Source organism: Paralichthys olivaceus, chromosome 2 (genome assembly GCF_024713975.1).
Source record: "Paralichthys olivaceus isolate ysfri-2021 chromosome 2, ASM2471397v2, whole genome shotgun sequence".
Lineage (NCBI taxonomy): Eukaryota > Metazoa > Chordata > Actinopteri > Pleuronectiformes > Paralichthyidae > Paralichthys > Paralichthys olivaceus.
The window spans coordinates 3,810,590-3,833,386 of NC_091094.1; the positions used below are offsets into that span (position 1 = coordinate 3,810,590).

Below are 22,797 nucleotides of genomic sequence, written 5' to 3' on the forward strand. Positions count from 1 at the left end.
CAGGATTGATAAAGGGTAGCCTGCCACGCAACCACACCGAATTTCAGCACGTTCCGAGCAAGCAGCGCAGAGTTATTCACCCTATGGTGAATATGGGTTAGAGTTGCCATTAGGGTTAGGGTTAGGGTTGTGATTAGGGTTAGGGTTAGGGTTAGGGTTAGGGAGGAGTACCCATTGGAGATCAAGATATTCTTCCATAACTTTTTTTCTGTAGGTCATAGAGACTTGGAAGTTGGTTCCATCTCCACTAATGTGGGTATGCCCGATCCATTGGTACCACCCCCGAGCTTCTACGACCTTTGGAAGGGGTAGGGTTAGGGTTGTGACTAGTGTTTGCTTTTTGGGTTGTGATTAGGGTTAGGGTTAGGGATGAAAACCTATAGGAGTTCAAGATATTCTTCCATAACTTTTTTTCTGAAGGTCATAGAGACTTGGAAGTTGGTTCCATCTCCACTAATGTGGCTATGCCCGATCCATTGGGACCATCCCCGAGCTTCTATGACCTTCGGAAATGGTGAAACCACCAAATCTATTAAAAAAAGTACAAGATATTTTTGAATAACTTTTTGTCTGAAAGTCATAGAGACTTGGGCTTTTCAGGATTGATAAAGGGTAGCCTGCCACGCAACCACACCGAATTTCAGCACGTTCCGAGCAAGCAGCGCAGAGTTATTCACCCTATGGTGAATATGGGTTAGAGTTGCCATTAGGGTTAGGGTTAGGGTTGTGATTAGGGTTAGGGTTAGGGTTAGGGTTAGGGTTAGGGAGGAGTACCCATTGGAGATCAAGATATTCTTCCATAACTTTTTTTCTGTAGGTCATAGAGACTTGGAAGTTGGTTCCATCTCCACTAATGTGGGTATGCCCGATCCATTGGTACCACCCCCGAGCTTCTACGACCTTTGGAAGGGGTAGGGTTAGGGTTGTGACTAGTGTTTGCTTTTTGGGTTGTGATTAGGGTTAGGGTTAGGGATGAAAACCTATAGGAGTTCAAGATATTCTTCCATAACTTTTTTTCTGAAGGTCATAGAGACTTGGAAGTTGGTTCCATCTCCACTAATGTGGCTATGCCCGATCCATTGGGACCATCCCCGAGCTTCTATGACCTTCGGAAATGGTGAAACCACCAAATCTATTAAAAAAAGTACAAGATATTTTTGAATAACTTTTTGTCTGAAAGTCATAGAGACTTGGGCTTTTCAGGATTGATAAAGGGTAGCCTGCCACGCAACCACACCGAATTTCAGCACGTTCCGAGCAAGCAGCGCAGAGTTATTCACCCTATGGTGAATATGGGTTAGAGTTGCCATTAGGGTTAGGGTTAGGGTTGTGATTAGGGTTAGGGTTAGGGTTAGGGTTAGGGAGGAGTACCCATTGGAGATCAAGATATTCTTCCATAACTTTTTTTCTGTAGGTCATAGAGACTTGGAAGTTGGTTCCATCTCCACTAATGTGGGTATGCCCGATCCATTGGTACCACCCCCGAGCTTCTACGACCTTTGGAAGGGGTAGGGTTAGGGTTGTGACTAGTGTTTGCTTTTTGGGTTGTGATTAGGGTTAGGGTTAGGGATGAAAACCTATAGGAGTTCAAGATATTCTTCCATAACTTTTTTTCTGAAGGTCATAGAGACTTGGAAGTTGGTTCCATCTCCACTAATGTGGCTATGCCCGATCCATTGGGACCATCCCCGAGCTTCTATGACCTTCGGAAATGGTGAAACCACCAAATCTATTAAAAAAAGTACAAGATATTTTTGAATAACTTTTTGTCTGAAAGTCATAGAGACTTGGGCTTTTCAGGATTGATAAAGGGTAGCCTGCCACGCAACCACACCGAATTTCAGCACGTTCCGAGCAAGCAGCGCAGAGTTATTCACCCTATGGTGAATATGGGTTAGAGTTGCCATTAGGGTTAGGGTTAGGGTTGTGATTAGGGTTAGGGTTAGGGTTAGGGTTAGGGAGGAGTACCCATTGGAGATCAAGATATTCTTCCATAACTTTTTTTCTGTAGGTCATAGAGACTTGGAAGTTGGTTCCATCTCCACTAATGTGGGTATGCCCGATCCATTGGTACCACCCCCGAGCTTCTACGACCTTTGGAAGGGGTAGGGTTAGGGTTGTGACTAGTGTTTGCTTTTTGGGTTGTGATTAGGGTTAGGGTTAGGGATGAAAACCTATAGGAGTTCAAGATATTCTTCCATAACTTTTTTTCTGAAGGTCATAGAGACTTGGAAGTTGGTTCCATCTCCACTAATGTGGCTATGCCCGATCCATTGGGACCATCCCCGAGCTTCTATGACCTTCGGAAATGGTGAAACCACCAAATCTATTAAAAAAAGTACAAGATATTTTTGAATAACTTTTTGTCTGAAAGTCATAGAGACTTGGGCTTTTCAGGATTGATAAAGGGTAGCCTGCCACGCAACCACACCGAATTTCAGCACGTTCCGAGCAAGCAGCGCAGAGTTATTCACCCTATGGTGAATATGGGTTAGAGTTGCCATTAGGGTTAGGGTTAGGGTTGTGATTAGGGTTAGGGTTAGGGTTAGGGTTAGGGAGGAGTACCCATTGGAGATCAAGATATTCTTCCATAACTTTTTTTCTGTAGGTCATAGAGACTTGGAAGTTGGTTCCATCTCCACTAATGTGGGTATGCCCGATCCATTGGTACCACCCCCGAGCTTCTACGACCTTTGGAAGGGGTAGGGTTAGGGTTGTGACTAGTGTTTGCTTTTTGGGTTGTGATTAGGGTTAGGGTTAGGGATGAAAACCTATAGGAGTTCAAGATATTCTTCCATAACTTTTTTTCTGAAGGTCATAGAGACTTGGAAGTTGGTTCCATCTCCACTAATGTGGCTATGCCCGATCCATTGGGACCATCCCCGAGCTTCTATGACCTTCGGAAATGGTGAAACCACCAAATCTATTAAAAAAAGTACAAGATATTTTTGAATAACTTTTTGTCTGAAAGTCATAGAGACTTGGGCTTTTCAGGATTGATAAAGGGTAGCCTGCCACGCAACCACACCGAATTTCAGCACGTTCCGAGCAAGCAGCGCAGAGTTATTCACCCTATGGTGAATATGGGTTAGAGTTGCCATTAGGGTTAGGGTTAGGGTTGTGATTAGGGTTAGGGTTAGGGTTAGGGTTAGGGAGGAGTACCCATTGGAGATCAAGATATTCTTCCATAACTTTTTTTCTGTAGGTCATAGAGACTTGGAAGTTGGTTCCATCTCCACTAATGTGGGTATGCCCGATCCATTGGTACCACCCCCGAGCTTCTACGACCTTTGGAAGGGGTAGGGTTAGGGTTGTGACTAGTGTTTGCTTTTTGGGTTGTGATTAGGGTTAGGGTTAGGGATGAAAACCTATAGGAGTTCAAGATATTCTTCCATAACTTTTTTTCTGAAGGTCATAGAGACTTGGAAGTTGGTTCCATCTCCACTAATGTGGCTATGCCCGATCCATTGGGACCATCCCCGAGCTTCTATGACCTTCGGAAATGGTGAAACCACCAAATCTATTAAAAAAAGTACAAGATATTTTTGAATAACTTTTTGTCTGAAAGTCATAGAGACTTGGGCTTTTCAGGATTGATAAAGGGTAGCCTGCCACGCAACCACACCGAATTTCAGCACGTTCCGAGCAAGCAGCGCAGAGTTATTCACCCTATGGTGAATATGGGTTAGAGTTGCCATTAGGGTTAGGGTTAGGGTTGTGATTAGGGTTAGGGTTAGGGTTAGGGTTAGGGAGGAGTACCCATTGGAGATCAAGATATTCTTCCATAACTTTTTTTCTGTAGGTCATAGAGACTTGGAAGTTGGTTCCATCTCCACTAATGTGGGTATGCCCGATCCATTGGTACCACCCCCGAGCTTCTACGACCTTTGGAAGGGGTAGGGTTAGGGTTGTGACTAGTGTTTGCTTTTTGGGTTGTGATTAGGGTTAGGGTTAGGGATGAAAACCTATAGGAGTTCAAGATATTCTTCCATAACTTTTTTTCTGAAGGTCATAGAGACTTGGAAGTTGGTTCCATCTCCACTAATGTGGCTATGCCCGATCCATTGGGACCATCCCCGAGCTTCTATGACCTTCGGAAATGGTGAAACCACCAAATCTATTAAAAAAAGTACAAGATATTTTTGAATAACTTTTTGTCTGAAAGTCATAGAGACTTGGGCTTTTCAGGATTGATAAAGGGTAGCCTGCCACGCAACCACACCGAATTTCAGCACGTTCCGAGCAAGCAGCGCAGAGTTATTCACCCTATGGTGAATATGGGTTAGAGTTGCCATTAGGGTTAGGGTTAGGGTTGTGATTAGGGTTAGGGTTAGGGTTAGGGTTAGGGAGGAGTACCCATTGGAGATCAAGATATTCTTCCATAACTTTTTTTCTGTAGGTCATAGAGACTTGGAAGTTGGTTCCATCTCCACTAATGTGGGTATGCCCGATCCATTGGTACCACCCCCGAGCTTCTACGACCTTTGGAAGGGGTAGGGTTAGGGTTGTGACTAGTGTTTGCTTTTTGGGTTGTGATTAGGGTTAGGGTTAGGGATGAAAACCTATAGGAGTTCAAGATATTCTTCCATAACTTTTTTTCTGAAGGTCATAGAGACTTGGAAGTTGGTTCCATCTCCACTAATGTGGCTATGCCCGATCCATTGGGACCATCCCCGAGCTTCTATGACCTTCGGAAATGGTGAAACCACCAAATCTATTAAAAAAAGTACAAGATATTTTTGAATAACTTTTTGTCTGAAAGTCATAGAGACTTGGGCTTTTCAGGATTGATAAAGGGTAGCCTGCCACGCAACCACACCGAATTTCAGCACGTTCCGAGCAAGCAGCGCAGAGTTATTCACCCTATGGTGAATATGGGTTAGAGTTGCCATTAGGGTTAGGGTTAGGGTTGTGATTAGGGTTAGGGTTAGGGTTAGGGAGGAGTACCCATTGGAGATCAAGATATTCTTCCATAACTTTTTTTCTGTAGGTCATAGAGACTTGGAAGTTGGTTCCATCTCCACTAATGTGGGTATGCCCGATCCATTGGTACCACCCCCGAGCTTCTACGACCTTTGGAAGGGGTAGGGTTAGGGTTGTGACTAGTGTTTGCTTTTTGGGTTGTGATTAGGGTTAGGGTTAGGGATGAAAACCTATAGGAGTTCAAGATATTCTTCCATAACTTTTTTTCTGAAGGTCATAGAGACTTGGAAGTTGGTTCCATCTCCACTAATGTGGCTATGCCCGATCCATTGGGACCATCCCCGAGCTTCTATGACCTTCGGAAATGGTGAAACCACCAAATCTATTAAAAAAAGTACAAGATATTTTTGAATAACTTTTTGTCTGAAAGTCATAGAGACTTGGGCTTTTCAGGATTGATAAAGGGTAGCCTGCCACGCAACCACACCGAATTTCAGCACGTTCCGAGCAAGCAGCGCAGAGTTATTCACCCTATGGTGAATATGGGTTAGAGTTGCCATTAGGGTTAGGGTTAGGGTTGTGATTAGGGTTAGGGTTAGGGTTAGGGTTAGGGAGGAGTACCCATTGGAGATCAAGATATTCTTCCATAACTTTTTTTCTGTAGGTCATAGAGACTTGGAAGTTGGTTCCATCTCCACTAATGTGGGTATGCCCGATCCATTGGTACCACCCCCGAGCTTCTACGACCTTTGGAAGGGGTAGGGTTAGGGTTGTGACTAGTGTTTGCTTTTTGGGTTGTGATTAGGGTTAGGGTTAGGGATGAAAACCTATAGGAGTTCAAGATATTCTTCCATAACTTTTTTTCTGAAGGTCATAGAGACTTGGAAGTTGGTTCCATCTCCACTAATGTGGCTATGCCCGATCCATTGGGACCATCCCCGAGCTTCTATGACCTTCGGAAATGGTGAAACCACCAAATCTATTAAAAAAAGTACAAGATATTTTTGAATAACTTTTTGTCTGAAAGTCATAGAGACTTGGGCTTTTCAGGATTGATAAAGGGTAGCCTGCCACGCAACCACACCGAATTTCAGCACGTTCCGAGCAAGCAGCGCAGAGTTATTCACCCTATGGTGAATATGGGTTAGAGTTGCCATTAGGGTTAGGGTTAGGGTTGTGATTAGGGTTAGGGTTAGGGTTAGGGAGGAGTACCCATTGGAGATCAAGATATTCTTCCATAACTTTTTTTCTGTAGGTCATAGAGACTTGGAAGTTGGTTCCATCTCCACTAATGTGGGTATGCCCGATCCATTGGTACCACCCCCGAGCTTCTACGACCTTTGGAAGGGGTAGGGTTAGGGTTGTGACTAGTGTTTGCTTTTTGGGTTGTGATTAGGGTTAGGGTTAGGGATGAAAACCTATAGGAGTTCAAGATATTCTTCCATAACTTTTTTTCTGAAGGTCATAGAGACTTGGAAGTTGGTTCCATCTCCACTAATGTGGCTATGCCCGATCCATTGGGACCATCCCCGAGCTTCTATGACCTTCGGAAATGGTGAAACCACCAAATCTATTAAAAAAAGTACAAGATATTTTTGAATAACTTTTTGTCTGAAAGTCATAGAGACTTGGGCTTTTCAGGATTGATAAAGGGTAGCCTGCCACGCAACCACACCGAATTTCAGCACGTTCCGAGCAAGCAGCGCAGAGTTATTCACCCTATGGTGAATATGGGTTAGAGTTGCCATTAGGGTTAGGGTTAGGGTTGTGATTAGGGTTAGGGTTAGGGTTAGGGTTAGGGAGGAGTACCCATTGGAGATCAAGATATTCTTCCATAACTTTTTTTCTGTAGGTCATAGAGACTTGGAAGTTGGTTCCATCTCCACTAATGTGGGTATGCCCGATCCATTGGTACCACCCCCGAGCTTCTACGACCTTTGGAAGGGGTAGGGTTAGGGTTGTGACTAGTGTTTGCTTTTTGGGTTGTGATTAGGGTTAGGGTTAGGGATGAAAACCTATAGGAGTTCAAGATATTCTTCCATAACTTTTTTTCTGAAGGTCATAGAGACTTGGAAGTTGGTTCCATCTCCACTAATGTGGCTATGCCTGATCCATTGGGACCATCCCCGAGCTTCTATGACCTTCGGAAATGGTGAAACCACCAAATCTATTAAAAAAAGTACAAGATATTTTTGAATAACTTTTTGTCTGAAAGTCATAGAGACTTGGGCTTTTCAGGATTGATAAAGGGTAGCCTGCCACGCAACCACACCGAATTTCAGCACGTTCCGAGCAAGCAGCGCAGAGTTATTCACCCTATGGTGAATATGGGTTAGAGTTGCCATTAGGGTTAGGGTTAGGGTTGTGATTAGGGTTAGGGTTAGGGTTAGGGTTAGGGAGGAGTACCCATTGGAGATCAAGATATTCTTCCATAACTTTTTTTCTGTCGGTCATAGAGACTTGGAAGTTGGTTCCATCTCCACTAATGTGGGTATGCCCGATCCATTGGTACCACCCCCGAGCTTCTACGACCTTTGGAAGGGATAGGGTTAGGGTTGTGACTAGTGTTTGCTTTTTGGGTTGTGATTAGGGTTAGGGTTAGGGATGAAAACCTATAGGAGTTCAAGATATTCTTCCATAACTTTTTTTCTGAAGGTCATAGAGACTTGGAAGTTGGTTCCATCTCCACTAATGTGGCTATGCCCGATCCATTGGGACCATCCCCGAGCTTCTATGACCTTCGGAAATGGTGAAACCACCAAATCTATTAAAAAAAGTACAAGATATTTTTGAATAACTTTTTGTCTGAAAGTCATAGAGACTTGGGCTTTTCAGGATTGATAAAGGGTAGCCTGCCACGCAACCACACCGAATTTCAGCACGTTCCGAGCAAGCAGCGCAGAGTTATTCACCCTATGGTGAATATGGGTTAGAGTTGCCATTAGGGTTAGGGTTAGGGTTGTGATTAGGGTTAGGGTTAGGGTTAGGGTTAGGGAGGAGTACCCATTGGAGATCAAGATATTCTTCCATAACTTTTTTTCTGTAGGTCATAGAGACTTGGAAGTTGGTTCCATCTCCACTAATGTGGGTATGCCCGATCCATTGGTACCACCCCCGAGCTTCTACGACCTTTGGAAGGGGTAGGGTTAGGGTTGTGACTAGTGTTTGCTTTTTGGGTTGTGATTAGGGTTAGGGTTAGGGATGAAAACCTATAGGAGTTCAAGATATTCTTCCATAACTTTTTTTCTGAAGGTCATAGAGACTTGGAAGTTGGTTCCATCTCCACTAATGTGGCTATGCCCGATCCATTGGGACCATCCCCGAGCTTCTATGACCTTCGGAAATGGTGAAACCACCAAATCTATTAAAAAAAGTACAAGATATTTTTGAATAACTTTTTGTCTGAAAGTCATAGAGACTTGGGCTTTTCAGGATTGATAAAGGGTAGCCTGCCACGCAACCACACCGAATTTCAGCACGTTCCGAGCAAGCAGCGCAGAGTTATTCACCCTATGGTGAATATGGGTTAGAGTTGCCATTAGGGTTAGGGTTGTGATTAGGGTTAGGGTTAGGGTTAGGGTTAGGGAGGAGTACCCATTGGAGATCAAGATATTCTTCCATAACTTTTTTTCTGTAGGTCATAGAGACTTGGAAGTTGGTTCCATCTCCACTAATGTGGGTATGCCCGATCCATTGGTACCACCCCCGAGCTTCTACGACCTTTGGAAGGGGTAGGGTTAGGGTTGTGACTAGTGTTTGCTTTTTGGGTTGTGATTAGGGTTAGGGTTAGGGATGAAAACCTATAGGAGTTCAAGATATTCTTCCATAACTTTTTTTCTGAAGGTCATAGAGACTTGGAAGTTGGTTCCATCTCCACTAATGTGGCTATGCCCGATCCATTGGGACCATCCCCGAGCTTCTATGACCTTCGGAAATGGTGAAACCACCAAATCTATTAAAAAAAGTACAAGATATTTTTGAATAACTTTTTGTCTGAAAGTCATAGAGACTTGGGCTTTTCAGGATTGATAAAGGGTAGCCTGCCACGCAACCACACCGAATTTCAGCACGTTCCGAGCAAGCAGCGCAGAGTTATTCACCCTATGGTGAATATGGGTTAGAGTTGCCATTAGGGTTAGGGTTGTGATTAGGGTTAGGGTTAGGGTTAGGGTTAGGGAGGAGTACCCATTGGAGATCAAGATATTCTTCCATAACTTTTTTTCTGTAGGTCATAGAGACTTGGAAGTTGGTTCCATCTCCACTAATGTGGGTATGCCCGATCCATTGGTACCACCCCCGAGCTTCTACGACCTTTGGAAGGGGTAGGGTTAGGGTTGTGACTAGTGTTTGCTTTTTGGGTTGTGATTAGGGTTAGGGTTAGGGATGAAAACCTATAGGAGTTCAAGATATTCTTCCATAACTTTTTTTCTGAAGGTCATAGAGACTTGGAAGTTGGTTCCATCTCCACTAATGTGGCTATGCCCGATCCATTGGGACCATCCCCGAGCTTCTATGACCTTCGGAAATGGTGAAACCACCAAATCTATTAAAAAAAGTACAAGATATTTTTGAATAACTTTTTGTCTGAAAGTCATAGAGACTTGGGCTTTTCAGGATTGATAAAGGGTAGCCTGCCACACAACCACACCGAATTTCAGCACGTTCCGAGCAAGCAGCGCAGAGTTATTCACCCTATGGTGAATATGGGTTAGAGTTGCCATTAGGGTTAGGGTTAGGGTTGTGATTAGGGTTAGGGTTAGGGTTAGGGTTAGGGAGGAGTACCCATTGGAGATCAAGATATTCTTCCATAACTTTTTTTCTGTAGGTCATAGAGACTTGGAAGTTAGTTCCATCTCCACTAATGTGGGTATGCCCGATCCATTGGTACCACCCCCGAGCTTCTACAACCTTTGGAAGGGGTAGGGTTAGGGTTGTGACTAGTGTTTGCTTTTTGGGTTGTGATTAGGGTTAGGGTTAGGGATGAAAACCTATAGGAGTTCAAGATATTCTTCCATAACTTTTTTTCTGAAGGTCATAGAGACTTGGAAGTTGGTTCCATCTCCACTAATGTGGCTATGCCCGATCCATTGGGACCATCCCCGAGCTTCTATGACCTTCGGAAATGGTGAAACCACCAAATCTATTAAAAAAAGTACAAGATATTTTTGAATAACTTTTTGTCTGAAAGTCATAGAGACTTGGGCTTTTCAGGATTGATAAAGGGTAGCCTGCCACGCAACCACACCGAATTTCAGCACGTTCCGAGCAAGCAGCGCAGAGTTATTCACCCTATGGTGAATATGGGTTAGAGTTGCCATTAGGGTTAGGGTTAGGGTTGTGATTAGGGTTAGGGTTAGGGTTAGGGTTAGGGAGGAGTACCCATTGGAGATCAAGATATTCTTCCATAACTTTTTTTCTGTAGGTCATAGAGACTTGGAAGTTGGTTCCATCTCCACTAATGTGGGTATGCCCGATCCATTGGTACCACCCCCGATCTTCTACGACCTTTGGAAGGGGTAGGGTTAGGGTTGTGATTAGTGTTTGCTTTTTGGGTTGTGATTAGGGTTAGGGTTAGGGATGAAAACCTATAGGAGTTCAAGATATTCTTCCATAACTTTTTTTCTGAAGGTCATAGAGACTTGGAAGTTGGTTCCATCTCCACTAATGTGGCTATGCCCGATCCATTGGGACCATCCCCGAGCTTCTATGACCTTCGGAAATGGTGAAACCACCAAATCTATTAAAAAAAGTACAAGATATTTTTGAATAACTTTTTGTCTGAAAGTCATAGAGACTTGGGCTTTTCAGGATTGATAAAGGGTAGCCTGCCACGCAACCTCACCGAATTTCAGCACGTTCCGAGCAAGCAGCGCAGAGTTATTCACCCTATGGTGAATATGGGTTAGAGTTGCCATTAGGGTTAGGGTTAGGGTTGTGATTAGGGTTAGGGTTAGGGTTAGGGTTAGGGAGGAGTACCCATTGGAGATCAAGATATTCTTCCATAACTTTTTTTCTGTAGGTCATAGAGACTTGGAAGTTGGTTCCATCTCCACTAATGTGGGTATGCCCGATCCATTGGTACCACCCCCGAGCTTCTACGACCTTTGGAAGGGGTAGGGTTAGGGTTGTGACTAGTGTTTGCTTTTTGGGTTGTGATTAGGGTTAGGGTTAGGGATGAAAACCTATAGGAGTTCAAGATATTCTTCCATAACTTTTTTTCTGAAGGTCATAGAGACTTGGAAGTTGGTTCCATCTCCACTAATGTGGCTATGCCCGATCCATTGGGACCATCCCCGAGCTTCTATGACCTTCGGAAATGGTGAAACCACCAAATCTATTAAAAAAAGTACAAGATATTTTTGAATAACTTTTTGTCTGAAAGTCATAGAGACTTGGGCTTTTCAGGATTGATAAAGGGTAGCCTGCCACGCAACCACACCGAATTTCAGCACGTTCCGAGCAAGCAGCGCAGAGTTATTCACCCTATGGTGAATATGGGTTAGAGTTGCCATTAGGGTTAGGGTTAGGGTTGTGATTAGGGTTAGGGTTAGGGTTAGGGAGGAGTACCCATTGGAGATCAAGATATTCTTCCATAACTTTTTTTCTGTAGGTCATAGAGACTTGGAAGTTGGTTCCATCTCCACTAATGTGGGTATGCCCGATCCATTGGTACCACCCCCGAGCTTCTACGACCTTTGGAAGGGGTAGGGTTAGGGTTGTGACTAGTGTTTGCTTTTTGGGTTGTGATTAGGGTTAGGGTTAGGGATGAAAACCTATAGGAGTTCAAGATATTCTTCCATAACTTTTTTTCTGAAGGTCATAGAGACTTGGAAGTTGGTTCCATCTCCACTAATGTGGCTATGCCCGATCCATTGGGACCATCCCCGAGCTTCTATGACCTTCGGAAATGGTGAAACCACCAAATCTATTAAAAAAAGTACAAGATATTTTTGAATAACTTTTTGTCTGAAAGTCATAGAGACTTGGGCTTTTCAGGATTGATAAAGGGTAGCCTGCCACGCAACCACACCGAATTTCAGCACATTCCGAGCAAGCAGCGCAGAGTTATTCACCCTATGGTGAATATGGGTTAGGGTTTCAATGAGGGTTAAGGATGACACAACAAAGTACAACAAGCTTCAAATTATTAAAATAGGAGAATTTTCAGCCGCCGGTGTTGATGCATCAGAAGAAAGAAACACAACAGAAAAAAGATGATGTCAAGAGAAAAATTCCATCAGCGGAAAATTTTCACACAGGAAGAGACATTTATTAACAGTTTGTAAAATAATAAGATCTAATGACACTTTAACTGAGCTGTTTTCACAACGATACAGATTCATACAATTGATTATGATGCAGCCATTAAAGTTAAAAAACATGATTCTTTCACAGTATATTTTTCTCAATCATTATATATATATATATATATATATATATATATATATATATATATATATGTTTTTATGTATTTGGAACAAAGACAAACGTACTTTGAACACTACAATGACAATCATGCAATAACAGACACATGGAGAACAGATATTTGAGATGAGTTGTTGAGTCGTCAGTAGATCTTCTCCTTCCTTTCATACAATATTCTAATGAAACATTTACAACCCAAACTTCTACCTCTCCTGTGTATTTACAACCAACCAACGACATCCAATAAGCATGGACGCAGCATATCCACTTCTTCTTCTTAATGTACAAAAATTAAGCCCAAACATTGATACGGGCGCTGCCATCACGCTCAGAATGGATGAAGCAAATGACACAAGCACATAAAAACCAGGGTCCGAACATTCGGGCTGCAGATGTTGTAGATTTCATATTTTCTTCTCAGGGCTGATGTTTCCTGGCTGCTTGCTTGCAGACTGTCGAGTACAGAGGAACCTCTGCAGCTCTGGGCTGTTGAATCACAGTAGAGTCTGTTGGACTTCGGAGGCCATTCACTGTAGAGTATTCGCAGGAGGAGGAGCTGGTTATGGGGAACAGAGCCTCGCCACCAGCTCTGTCAGAGCCGTTCTGATGGTTGATGGTGGCGTAAGTCGGTGAGGAAAAGTGGTTTGAGGTGTCAGGGACATGAACGGTGTTTGTTGCATTTCTTGAGTCTGGTGTCTGGAGATGCTCCTGTAACTCATCATAGACATAAACGTTCCAGAGAGGATGAGAAACACATTAATAACAAGCACAGTGTAAACAGCATGAACCGTCCACAACTACACACAGACATTTATACACCAACCTCTCTGTCCTGCTGTGCTGCTGCTTCATTTCTTCTGCTGTCTGAGCGAGAAAGTCCTGAAGGATGAGAACAAAGAAGAGATAAAACCAGCAAACTGAGACTCGATGGCTTCTCTATTTATCTCATTCACAACTAGAGACGAAGGAAAAAAGAAACCATTTAAACTCCCGCCACGACTCAGGAGCAGAAACAATCAACTTCCAGACATGAAAGTGTCACGTCTACTCATCACTGATGTAGTACTGTATGTCTACTGTGTCATTTGTGCAGGACAAAGACGTGTGAATGTGGTTTTGTGTGTCTGTGAGTGTGAATGTATTAGTGTGTGTTCTGTGAACTGATAAAGATTCTCTTACGTATACGTTTGGTGACTGGGATGAGAATCAGCAGCAGAATCACAGAGAACACAATCACAGAGATGATCACAGTGACGAGGACCTTAAATCGTCCTGCAAGATAAAACACAGCAACAAGAAAACACGCAGCAGTCAACACATGTCACTATCATACATGATCATATTTCAATGTGAAACATGTTAACATTTTCCTCTGAATGATTTTGTGCAGAAGAAAGTTAAGTTTCAGATCTCTCTCTCTCTCTCTCTCTCTCTCTCTCTCTCTCTTTCTCTCTCTCTCACCTTGATTCTCAGCCGATGCAGGAGTTGGTGCTGAAGGTTGAACTGAAAGCAAACACACACATTAGGTTTCACAAGAAATACATTTGAAGTCTCATCAAAACTTATAATTTTTTGGGGGGGAAATCTGGAAAATAGGAACAAACTTCTCATAACACATTTTCAGTGTGTGTGAAATGTTGAAACTTGAGTTTTGAAAGGCGGACGTACACCAGCACATTTCTTTCACAGCTGAGTTTACAACACACTCTTCAGAGATTTGTTAATTATGTCATTCAGCTCTGATCTGAAACACCAGAACTGACGATCTGAACAAGTTTGGATCCTGGAGGAAGAGACATTCCATCAAAACCTTATGTCAGGCTTCAAAACCAAGTTTGAATCAGTAATAGTATTAGTAGTATTTACTACATGTATTTGTGTCTCTAAGATTAAAACAACTCACTTGTAACATTCAGGTGTATTTTTCGCAGTCCAACACTGGTTTTGTTGTCATCTTGGATTTTCAGTCCACACCAGTAGACACCAGCATCCTGCGAGGACACGTCCTTGATTGAAACGTTGAAGCCGCTTGTTGTGATTGTGAGTGAGAACGTCCCGTTTGACCTCTGAGAAGACTGTGTTGATAAAATCTCTTCACAGGTTAAACTATTATCTCTGCAGAAGAACTTGACGTTGGACTCTGAGATTCCTGGATATTCACATGTGAAGGTGGTTTCAGCTCCTGTGTACGTAGTCTGATGAAGTGGTTTCTTGCAGACGTGATCTTCTGCAGATACTGAAGGTTGAAGATGACTGAACATTTATCTATATTTATCTGTTTCCGTCACTGAGAGTGAACTTCATGTTTTAACTTCTGCTTTGATAGAATGCCATCACAAAACCATTCACTTTGAATAAGATGCATGCTCTGCAAGATATCTGTTCTTTTCGAACAAATGTTTTATACATAACACATTAGATTTAATCATTTTTATCTTAAAGTTCTCCTGAACTCCAAATCATTTAGTCCATTTCTGCCGTTTTGTTTTGACAGACAGGAAATGTTGGACGTATACAGAAACAACATGCAGCCAATTGTCCGAATGGCCGTGAGTCAAAAACAAGGACTTGCCTCTCAGGTTATTTTAGCCCACGTGGTATTCGTCCTAACTCTGGCTCAGATATTTTATTAGCATCATTAAAGATGTACTATAAATATTGACTAACAGATTAATACATTGAACATGTCTCCTTCTCTTACCTATTAATTTTAGTTGCACAGGAGCTGTGTTGTGTTGGCAGGTGTAGATCCCAGCATCCCCTTCTTTAAGTGGATTCCCCCAAAATCTGACTGTTTTTGTATTTATATTTTCATATGGGTAAAATCTGCCAAATCTTTCCCACTTGTCATTTCTTGTATCTAATTTAAACAAAGTTAAATCACCAGAATGGTTACAGGTTAATTCAAACCATCCTCCTGCACATCCCCTCACGACAGACTCGGCCTCACAGCCTGGAGATCAAACAAAGAGAAGAGTTCACGTCAAGTTAGATACTGAAACCATCTCAGAGCTGCTGCTTTAATAATCTCAATCTTTACTGAATCAGGTTCAATGTCATCAAGATTCAAGACACATGAGAAAACAGAAAGACTCACAATCCAGCAGCAAACAGAGACAACACAGCTCATAAAAACAATTAATAAAGAATCCTCAGATAATAAAGTTTTAAATCTGTAAGAGTGTGGAGGACGTTAGTTTGTTGGCAGTTTGCAATTTAACTCAATTTAAAAGGGTAAATGGGCAAATAAAGAATATTTACACAAAGACCCTGATTCAGATCCACGACAAAATGTCATGAGCTCTTCCCTGAGAGAAAGTGTATATATCTGTTCTGTAGTTTTACAAATAAATCAACGAACCAACAAACAAAAAACAACCTTAATAATGTTAATATTGGCCAAATCAAAGTTTTTCTACTCTACAGTCCTTGTAAAGCTGCAGGAAACATTTTCAGGATTTCAGATCACCAGCACAAGAAGTAATAATATCACAACATCATGATACTATCACACGTGGACATTTTCCCAATTTCACTTTGAATATTTGATCAATATCAACAACGCACGTCTGCATGTTAAGTTTGAAGAAAGATTCAACATAGTAAAAGTGAAAACAGAAACTCATCCATATGAAAGTTCAGGAAAGAATAAACCCTTTAGTTTACATCTTGTGATCTGTAGCTTTCATCACTGTAATGTTGAACAGAGGAAGCAGAAAATAAACATGTTAAATGTCAGTGACAGTTTTTAGTGTCTGATTCGTGATGATTGTAATTTTATTATGTGCTGCAGTAAAGCTGCTGGGATCCGTGTTACATTTCTTGGTTGTAAGAGTTATGAGTAGAAATGGATCAGTATTGAAGTTTTACCTGTGATCAGCGAGAGGAGGATCAGAGCCAAACTCTTCATGTTGTTCATCTTGGTTCTGATGTTGAAATGGCTTTTTCTTCAGCGTCTCTTTGAATTTGTGGCTTCGATATCTTCTTCCCCTTTCTCTCAAAACTTTTGAGTTTTCTGAGTATTAGAGATGTTTGCTCCTGTTGTTGCTCATATTCCTTCGTCATTTTCATTGGGGAACATGTGTTATTAGAATGTTTGCATCAAACAGCTCAACACTTGTATGGAATCATGGCCTGTACACGGCTGGCACCATGTTATTGTATGTTACTGTATGTTCCTCCTGTGGTGTGAGGAGCCAAAGCAGGGAAACGTTGTCTTGACCCTCCAGGTCTGGGGGACGTCTTCAATTGTGGATAGTAAAATATTAACACATTCAGTCAGAGGCTTCAGGGAGAAAAGTTGAAGAAATGCTTGTTGAGCTGTTTTTAGGTGGCTCGAGAATTCAGTTCTGAGAGAAAAGATAAAAAAATGAGGAAGTGATTCAAGAAATTTCTGTTGCTGACAAAATAATGAGAATGTTCAAGAGCACCATCATCTGGATTCTCTCGGTAATGGACGATATCTTTGAGCTTAAAGGAAGCAGACAGAGTGAGCAGCTTGAACAACGAGAGACTTTTGATTTGGTCCAAACTTTTATTTTTTAAACAAAAAATAGATGAAAACAACTTCTATGATACAAAAATACACTTAACCCCTTTAACAGTAATATAACAAAATAAATCAAGAATGTTTTTTATGGAATCTGGTAAAACATGAAGATAAATACGTATCTTACCTATACCTTCCCTATACTGAATATATATTTATACACAAAGGATTCAATACGATCTTTTCAAAAATACTGATTCCACGTAATAATAAAACCTTTCAATATATTTTTCCATAGGGAGTAGAAAATAACAATAATACAGCACACTATACATATTTGCTGCCAATCTTAAAAGGTTTTTACAAAATGTTCGATGTTACTTTCTGATGTCTGAGTTAGGTTTGTGTTTTTTAAGGCCTCTTACAACTGAAAGGCCTGAAACTGTGAGGACTAGTTTGTTCCTCAGTGCTGCTGTTGGTTGACGTGGAAGTTGATGGTAGAATAAAGAGGTTTTTCAGTGAAGCTGGAAGGATGATTGACAGTAGAGTAGGTGGGACCCTCGACACTGCCCCCTACAGTGGAACACGTGTCACTACTAACTCCAACAGGGCTTTTCTCAAACAGGACGTTTAAGTAATGGGAGGCAGAAACCTTTGTGGGGAAGTTGGCAGTGACATACACTGTTTTTGCGGCAGTTCCTAAGTCCGGCTTCTGGGGGCGCTCTTCTATCTCTGCATAGTTGTGATCCTGCCAGGATATAAAACACAGACTTTATATACAATCCTAAAAATAAGCATCAACTCTTACTTAAGTTCGTAAAGACAAAGCATCATCTCAGTTGCTCGGAAAAACATGTATCTTTAATTCTGAGAGCTGTCCCATGATCACGTGCAAATGTATGCACCCTCATACATAGCTCTCGTTAAAAGAGTACAATTTAAAACAATTTAGCCATGATGCTAGCAGCGTAGCTCTGTGTGTGGTGGTACCAGTCAGACGATTGCTCGAGACATAAAATATTCTTAGTAATGTGTGTTTCATCTAAATTGTATGGATTGTTGTTTTCTTTACCCTTGAATGAGCCTTTATATGAAACTACTTTACATTTAAATACTTTATATTTAAATATTTATATTTACAGCAGTCCAGACTGGACAAACTAAACCTCTTGAGTTTTTATGACAACTGAAGCTACCACAGATTCACCTATATGTTTGGAAGGGGATGGGAAGGTGAGGGGTATTCAGCTGCAACAGGACACTTCACCACTAGATGTCACTTAAAGATTCCAGCAGTTATTGATTACACACACACACACACACACACACACTGTATTTACCTCGTTCTGTGCTCCTCCATGAGTTGTGTTTTTTGAACCATCACATCCTGTGAGAGACAAATGAGAAAATGTAAGGGGAGAAGAAAACAATGTGTTGGCTCTGTCCTGCTCAGTTGTACGTTGTACGAGAGCTTGCATGTGTTGTGATTTTTTTTGCAGCCTCGTTGACAGGTGTCGTCAAATTGATGAAGTTGTTTTCTTTTGTGTATTTACACCTGTTTGCATTTGTCATGACTTTGTCACCGTGTATCCCCACAAAACCAAATATATTGAAATCTAGACAGAAATCAGACATTAAGGAGGTAACATGTACATGAGTGCTTCATGTTCTGCAGGGTAAGGAATCTCTTACGTCTATAAATAATGATAAGAAGCACCAACACGGCCGCACAGATCACTGCAACAATTGCACCAATAACCGGTAACAGAAAGCCATCTGCAAATCAAAGCCAAACAACCACAGAACAACCATCACCAACAAAATTCATCCAGAATCAAAAGTGTAACTGAATTTAAGGGAAGTTTTCACAAAAAAATGTTTTTCCTGCTCTTGTATGTTTTAAAAAACAAAGTCCTTCCTCACCCTGATTCTTATCAGGTGCAGTGGTTGTCTTCTCTGAAGTCAAAGATCTAGTAGTTTCATGGACGGGGGGTATTGTTATAAGTCGAGGTTCTGAAACTAGATGAGAGAGATTAAAGTCAAAATGACAAAATACAATTATAAATAAATTATAAATATAAATTCGAGCAGCGGGCGACTCCTCTGGTTGCTGTTGCAGGGAATGTGTCAGACACAGACGAGTGTCACCATCCAGATGATCCTCCAACAGTTTACATCCAAACATTTGAATAATGCAACCACTCACCTACAGTCATCACAAGTCTGTGGACGAACACGTCACTGCGTGCTTTGTCCGAGGTTTCTGCTCCACACCAGTACGTCCCAGAGTCATCTGTCCTGAGGTCTGTCATTGTGAAGCTGATGTTTAGCTTGGAGTTGTCTTCTTTAAGGGAAAACCTCTCGTTCGTACTTATTTTGCCGCTCGCCAGACGTTCACACAGAGATGGATCTTCTCCCTTACAAACAAATTTCTTGATGAAATTGTTCTTGCTGAAGTCACACATGTATGTGAGTGTCTCTCCAACGGTTGCTGATCTTGTGTCGCTTGTAATATCTGTAGATACAGGAGATAAAGATGTTAACCCTCTGACAGTCAGGGGGGAGTATAAGCCCCCACATATCAATCAATCAAATTTTATTTGTGTAGCTCATATTCACAAATCACAATTTGTGTCATAGGGTTCAACAAAGGGCTCATTCTAGGGTAAAGAAAACAATTCATACAATTTAGATGAAACACACATTACTAAGAATTGTCATGTCGACTTAATCTCCAGTCTATGACTCACATGCAAGTAAAACTCATCATTATATGTTGTGAAGTAAAAAGTTCAATCGTGACTTCATGTATGAATATTGACTCACTTTGAACCTCCAGCTGTATTCGTCTGATTGAACGCTTGTAATCAGCTGATTTCACACCACACCAGTAGACGCCACTATCCTGTGAGGACACGTCACTGATGGACACATTGAGGCCTCCTTCGATTTTCGTCAGTGTAAACCTTTCGGGGAAAATCTCCGTGCAGTCAAAACCGTTGTCTTTGCAGAAATAACTTTCCCTGTTCTTCTTGTCATATTTGCATGTTACGGTGGTTTTAGCCGTTGCGTAAGCAGTTTGATGAAGATTTTTCCTGCAGCCATCTGTCGGTAAAAGAGAAACGTAAAAGGTGTCAGATTCAGTTTACTCTGTCATTTGAGAAAGCCGAGGCAAGACAGTTTTATTGATTTCATGCACAGAGGTCGACGTTAAAAACAACAAAGTTAACGTAAATCGATTTGAAATGAGAGAGCATAGGTTACAACAATGTTCAAGCAAAAATAAAAGAGATTAAAAAGAGTGGAATAATAGCGGTGAAGAGAAATATAAAGAACTAAGTCTTATATAAAATCTAAAAAGAAACACAAATGAAGTAGATCAAGATATGTTCTTGTAAGATAGAGACAGGGGGATGTGACCCATACTGCAGCCACCAGGGGGTGATCAAGATGCTTTGGCTTCACGTTTGAGGAGCTGTCATGTCTTTAATCTTTGTTTACATTAAATAATCCTGACAGACCTGTGAGTAATACTCGTCATTAGAGTAAAGTAAATATACATCATGTAAATATCATTTTAAATAAACTTCAAAAAGAAATGTATAATGTTTAACTAGCTCTGACTGACAGATAGTGATAGTAACTTTATATTTAAAATACTTGTCTTTCATATTTATAAAGTTCTTTAACAAAGAACAAGATAGTCGCTGAAGAGATAAATCATTTTCTTACCATTTTTTACTTCTAGTTCCAGATTTGTTTTGGATCCCTTTGGATTCTTACACTTGTAATCGCCAGAATCATCTTTTTTCAGGTTTTTGACAATCACCCTGAGGAGTTTACCACTTTTATTGTGGTACATGAAAATATTCTTATTCTCTTCCCATTTATCCACTACAGTGCTTTTTAATTTCTTCTTCAAGGCCTCGATGGTTGGACCATTTTGGATAGAATATTTGCAGGTGAATTCAAACCATCCTCCCACACATGCCTCGATTTCACGTTCCGCCTCGCAGCCTGTTGATCAGAGAGAAAACACACAACTCAGACAACAACCGATCTGCTGTGTGAATTGTGAATCTGGTTATCAGCTGTTTCAGTTAACTCAGGAGGACTCATGGTTAATTATGGCCGACACCCAGAACCAAATTTCTCAATATGATATGAGAAGAAACGCTGACACCTGCTGGTAGAGTCGATAATAACGACGTCATTAATGAAAGAAAGGAAACAGTAAATAAACAAGAATATTACAGAGTTTTTTCGTTTGTTTTTGTCAGATGATGAACAAACTATATTAAAAAATAGAAGCGTTAATGTGTGATGAGCAGTCAATTTACTATCATGAGAAATATTCAACAATTTGTGGATCATGTTTTATGTTATGCATTAAAATAATCTTTGTTTGATTACAATAGTAAACGTGAAGTATTTATATATTTTTATAATAAACTATGGTATTTGTGAAGTAGTTGTTGAGTCATTAATATAATTGGTGTCACAGATTAAACTGGGTGTTGCTGTGTGCTCTGGCACCTTCCTGCCACCAGGGGTCTTTTATATTCAGGATTTAAATTTAAATGGTTTTAACTTCAATATTCGTTTAAATATTCATATTTCTGATAATTATCCAATTTGTTTAATCATCAAAACAAACACAAAAAAACATCCTTATCTGTTCATCAGTGGAATATTTCACATCCTCATCGTGTTTTAATAATTACTGTGTTTTTTCACAGTAAAACTCTTTGGTGCAGTTGACGACATATTAAAAAACTCACATGAAGTAATTACCTCAAACAAAATGAGCCTTTATAGAAACAGGTAATCTGTCATCATATATTAGTGTGTGAACTGTTACCTGTGAGGATCAGAGAGAGGACGAGTAGAAGAATCATCTTCTGAGATTCCTTCAGATCATTTATCTCCACTTTTCCGTTTCTGCTCCCTCTGCTTGTATTGACAGCCGCTTCAACAAAGTGTTTCCTGAATCTTAAATCTTTTCACATACACATCTCTGTCCATCCTCCCTTTTTTTTTTTTTCTCAACCACAATGATGTCTTTACTCTACGCTTCCTCTCAGGATTACAAAACAGGAAACAAGTAGTCAGAGAGAACAAAAAAGAAGACAAGAAAAGAACATAGGAATATACTTAATACTAAATCAGAGGTCAAAACTGCTATAATCATTTAAAATATGTGCATGAGTAAAATAACTTAAAATAAAACATAAATACAACAGACGTTAAAATTCCATTATATCATTGGAACAAGAACTATTAGATTTATAAAAGTTGTGTTTGCAATATGTTTTTCTAAGAATTTAGTTACTCTTGCACAATCATGTCTTTTGTTAAGCATTTTAGAATAAAACTGGTGTGTATCTGATAAAAGTGGGAACTAAAAACAACTGTAGTGACGAATATAAGGTTAATAATAAGACATCATCCGACCGCAGCATTGCATCATCGGCCGTACAGCTGAAGACACAACAGGATGTGACTAACATTGGATTTCATGTTGTGCAGACATGATGCACACAGGTACAAAAATAATTTCTCTGACACACTGTCGCTAAAAATTCAATTTGACGTTACTTCACAAACGGTGATGATTCTCAGTCGTGCTCAGTTCTACCTGACGAGTGTGAAACGATGACTTTTACAGAGAAACTGAAACACAACGGGATATTACCCATGATCCCTAATTTCTTGAAGGAGCTGCCACTGTAAAAAACTGACCTCCACACACACACACACACACACACACACACACTTGATTATGTCGCCTGAGCTGAAGATTTCAGTTCGTCTCTATCAACTAATCACACAACAATCCTCGGGGTATCTGGGCCCTGCGGACTGGGACGGACACCCCGTTTATTTCAGGGGGGAAAAAAAGCAAACTGCTTTTTGCCTTTGGCTCGTTGTGGGTTTGGAGTCTGATAACGTTTGTCGTC

At 41.0% G+C, this 22,797-nt stretch overlaps 2 protein-coding genes across 4 annotated transcripts; both read right to left on the reverse strand.

Annotated features, from left to right (window-relative positions):
• Positions 1–12,425: 12,425 nt before the first annotated feature.
• On the reverse strand, positions 12,426–16,539 carry LOC138411440 (uncharacterized). The gene is made up of 7 exons (XM_069531806.1): positions 16,219–16,539; positions 15,050–15,301; positions 14,252–14,584; positions 13,810–13,851; positions 13,528–13,620; positions 13,172–13,227; positions 12,426–13,056 (listed from the first exon to the last, which is right to left on the reverse strand). The coding sequence occupies exons 1-7, from the start codon at positions 16,265–16,267 to the stop codon at positions 12,766–12,768; spliced, it is 1,116 nt and encodes a 371-aa protein (XP_069387907.1). The 5' UTR covers positions 16,268–16,539; the 3' UTR covers positions 12,426–12,765.
• A 329-nt stretch (positions 16,540–16,868) lies between these two features.
• Positions 16,869–21,927, reverse strand: LOC109635459 (CMRF35-like molecule 8). Of its 3 annotated transcripts, XM_069531782.1 has the most exons (8): positions 21,699–21,927; positions 20,570–20,854; positions 19,664–19,942; positions 19,044–19,352; positions 18,761–18,856; positions 18,530–18,613; positions 18,178–18,224; positions 16,869–17,585 (listed from the first exon to the last, which is right to left on the reverse strand). In XM_069531782.1, exons 1-8 carry the CDS (start codon positions 21,733–21,735, stop codon positions 17,301–17,303), a joined length of 1,422 nt encoding a protein of 473 aa, XP_069387883.1. In that variant the 5' UTR covers positions 21,736–21,927; the 3' UTR covers positions 16,869–17,300. The 3 variants fall into 3 exon arrangements, with proteins under 3 accessions (XP_069387883.1, XP_069387890.1, XP_069387899.1); XM_069531789.1 differs by lacking the exon at positions 18,530–18,613; XM_069531798.1 differs by lacking the exon at positions 20,570–20,854 and having other exon boundaries at positions 21,699–21,838.
• Between the last annotated feature and the right edge of the window lie 870 nt (positions 21,928–22,797).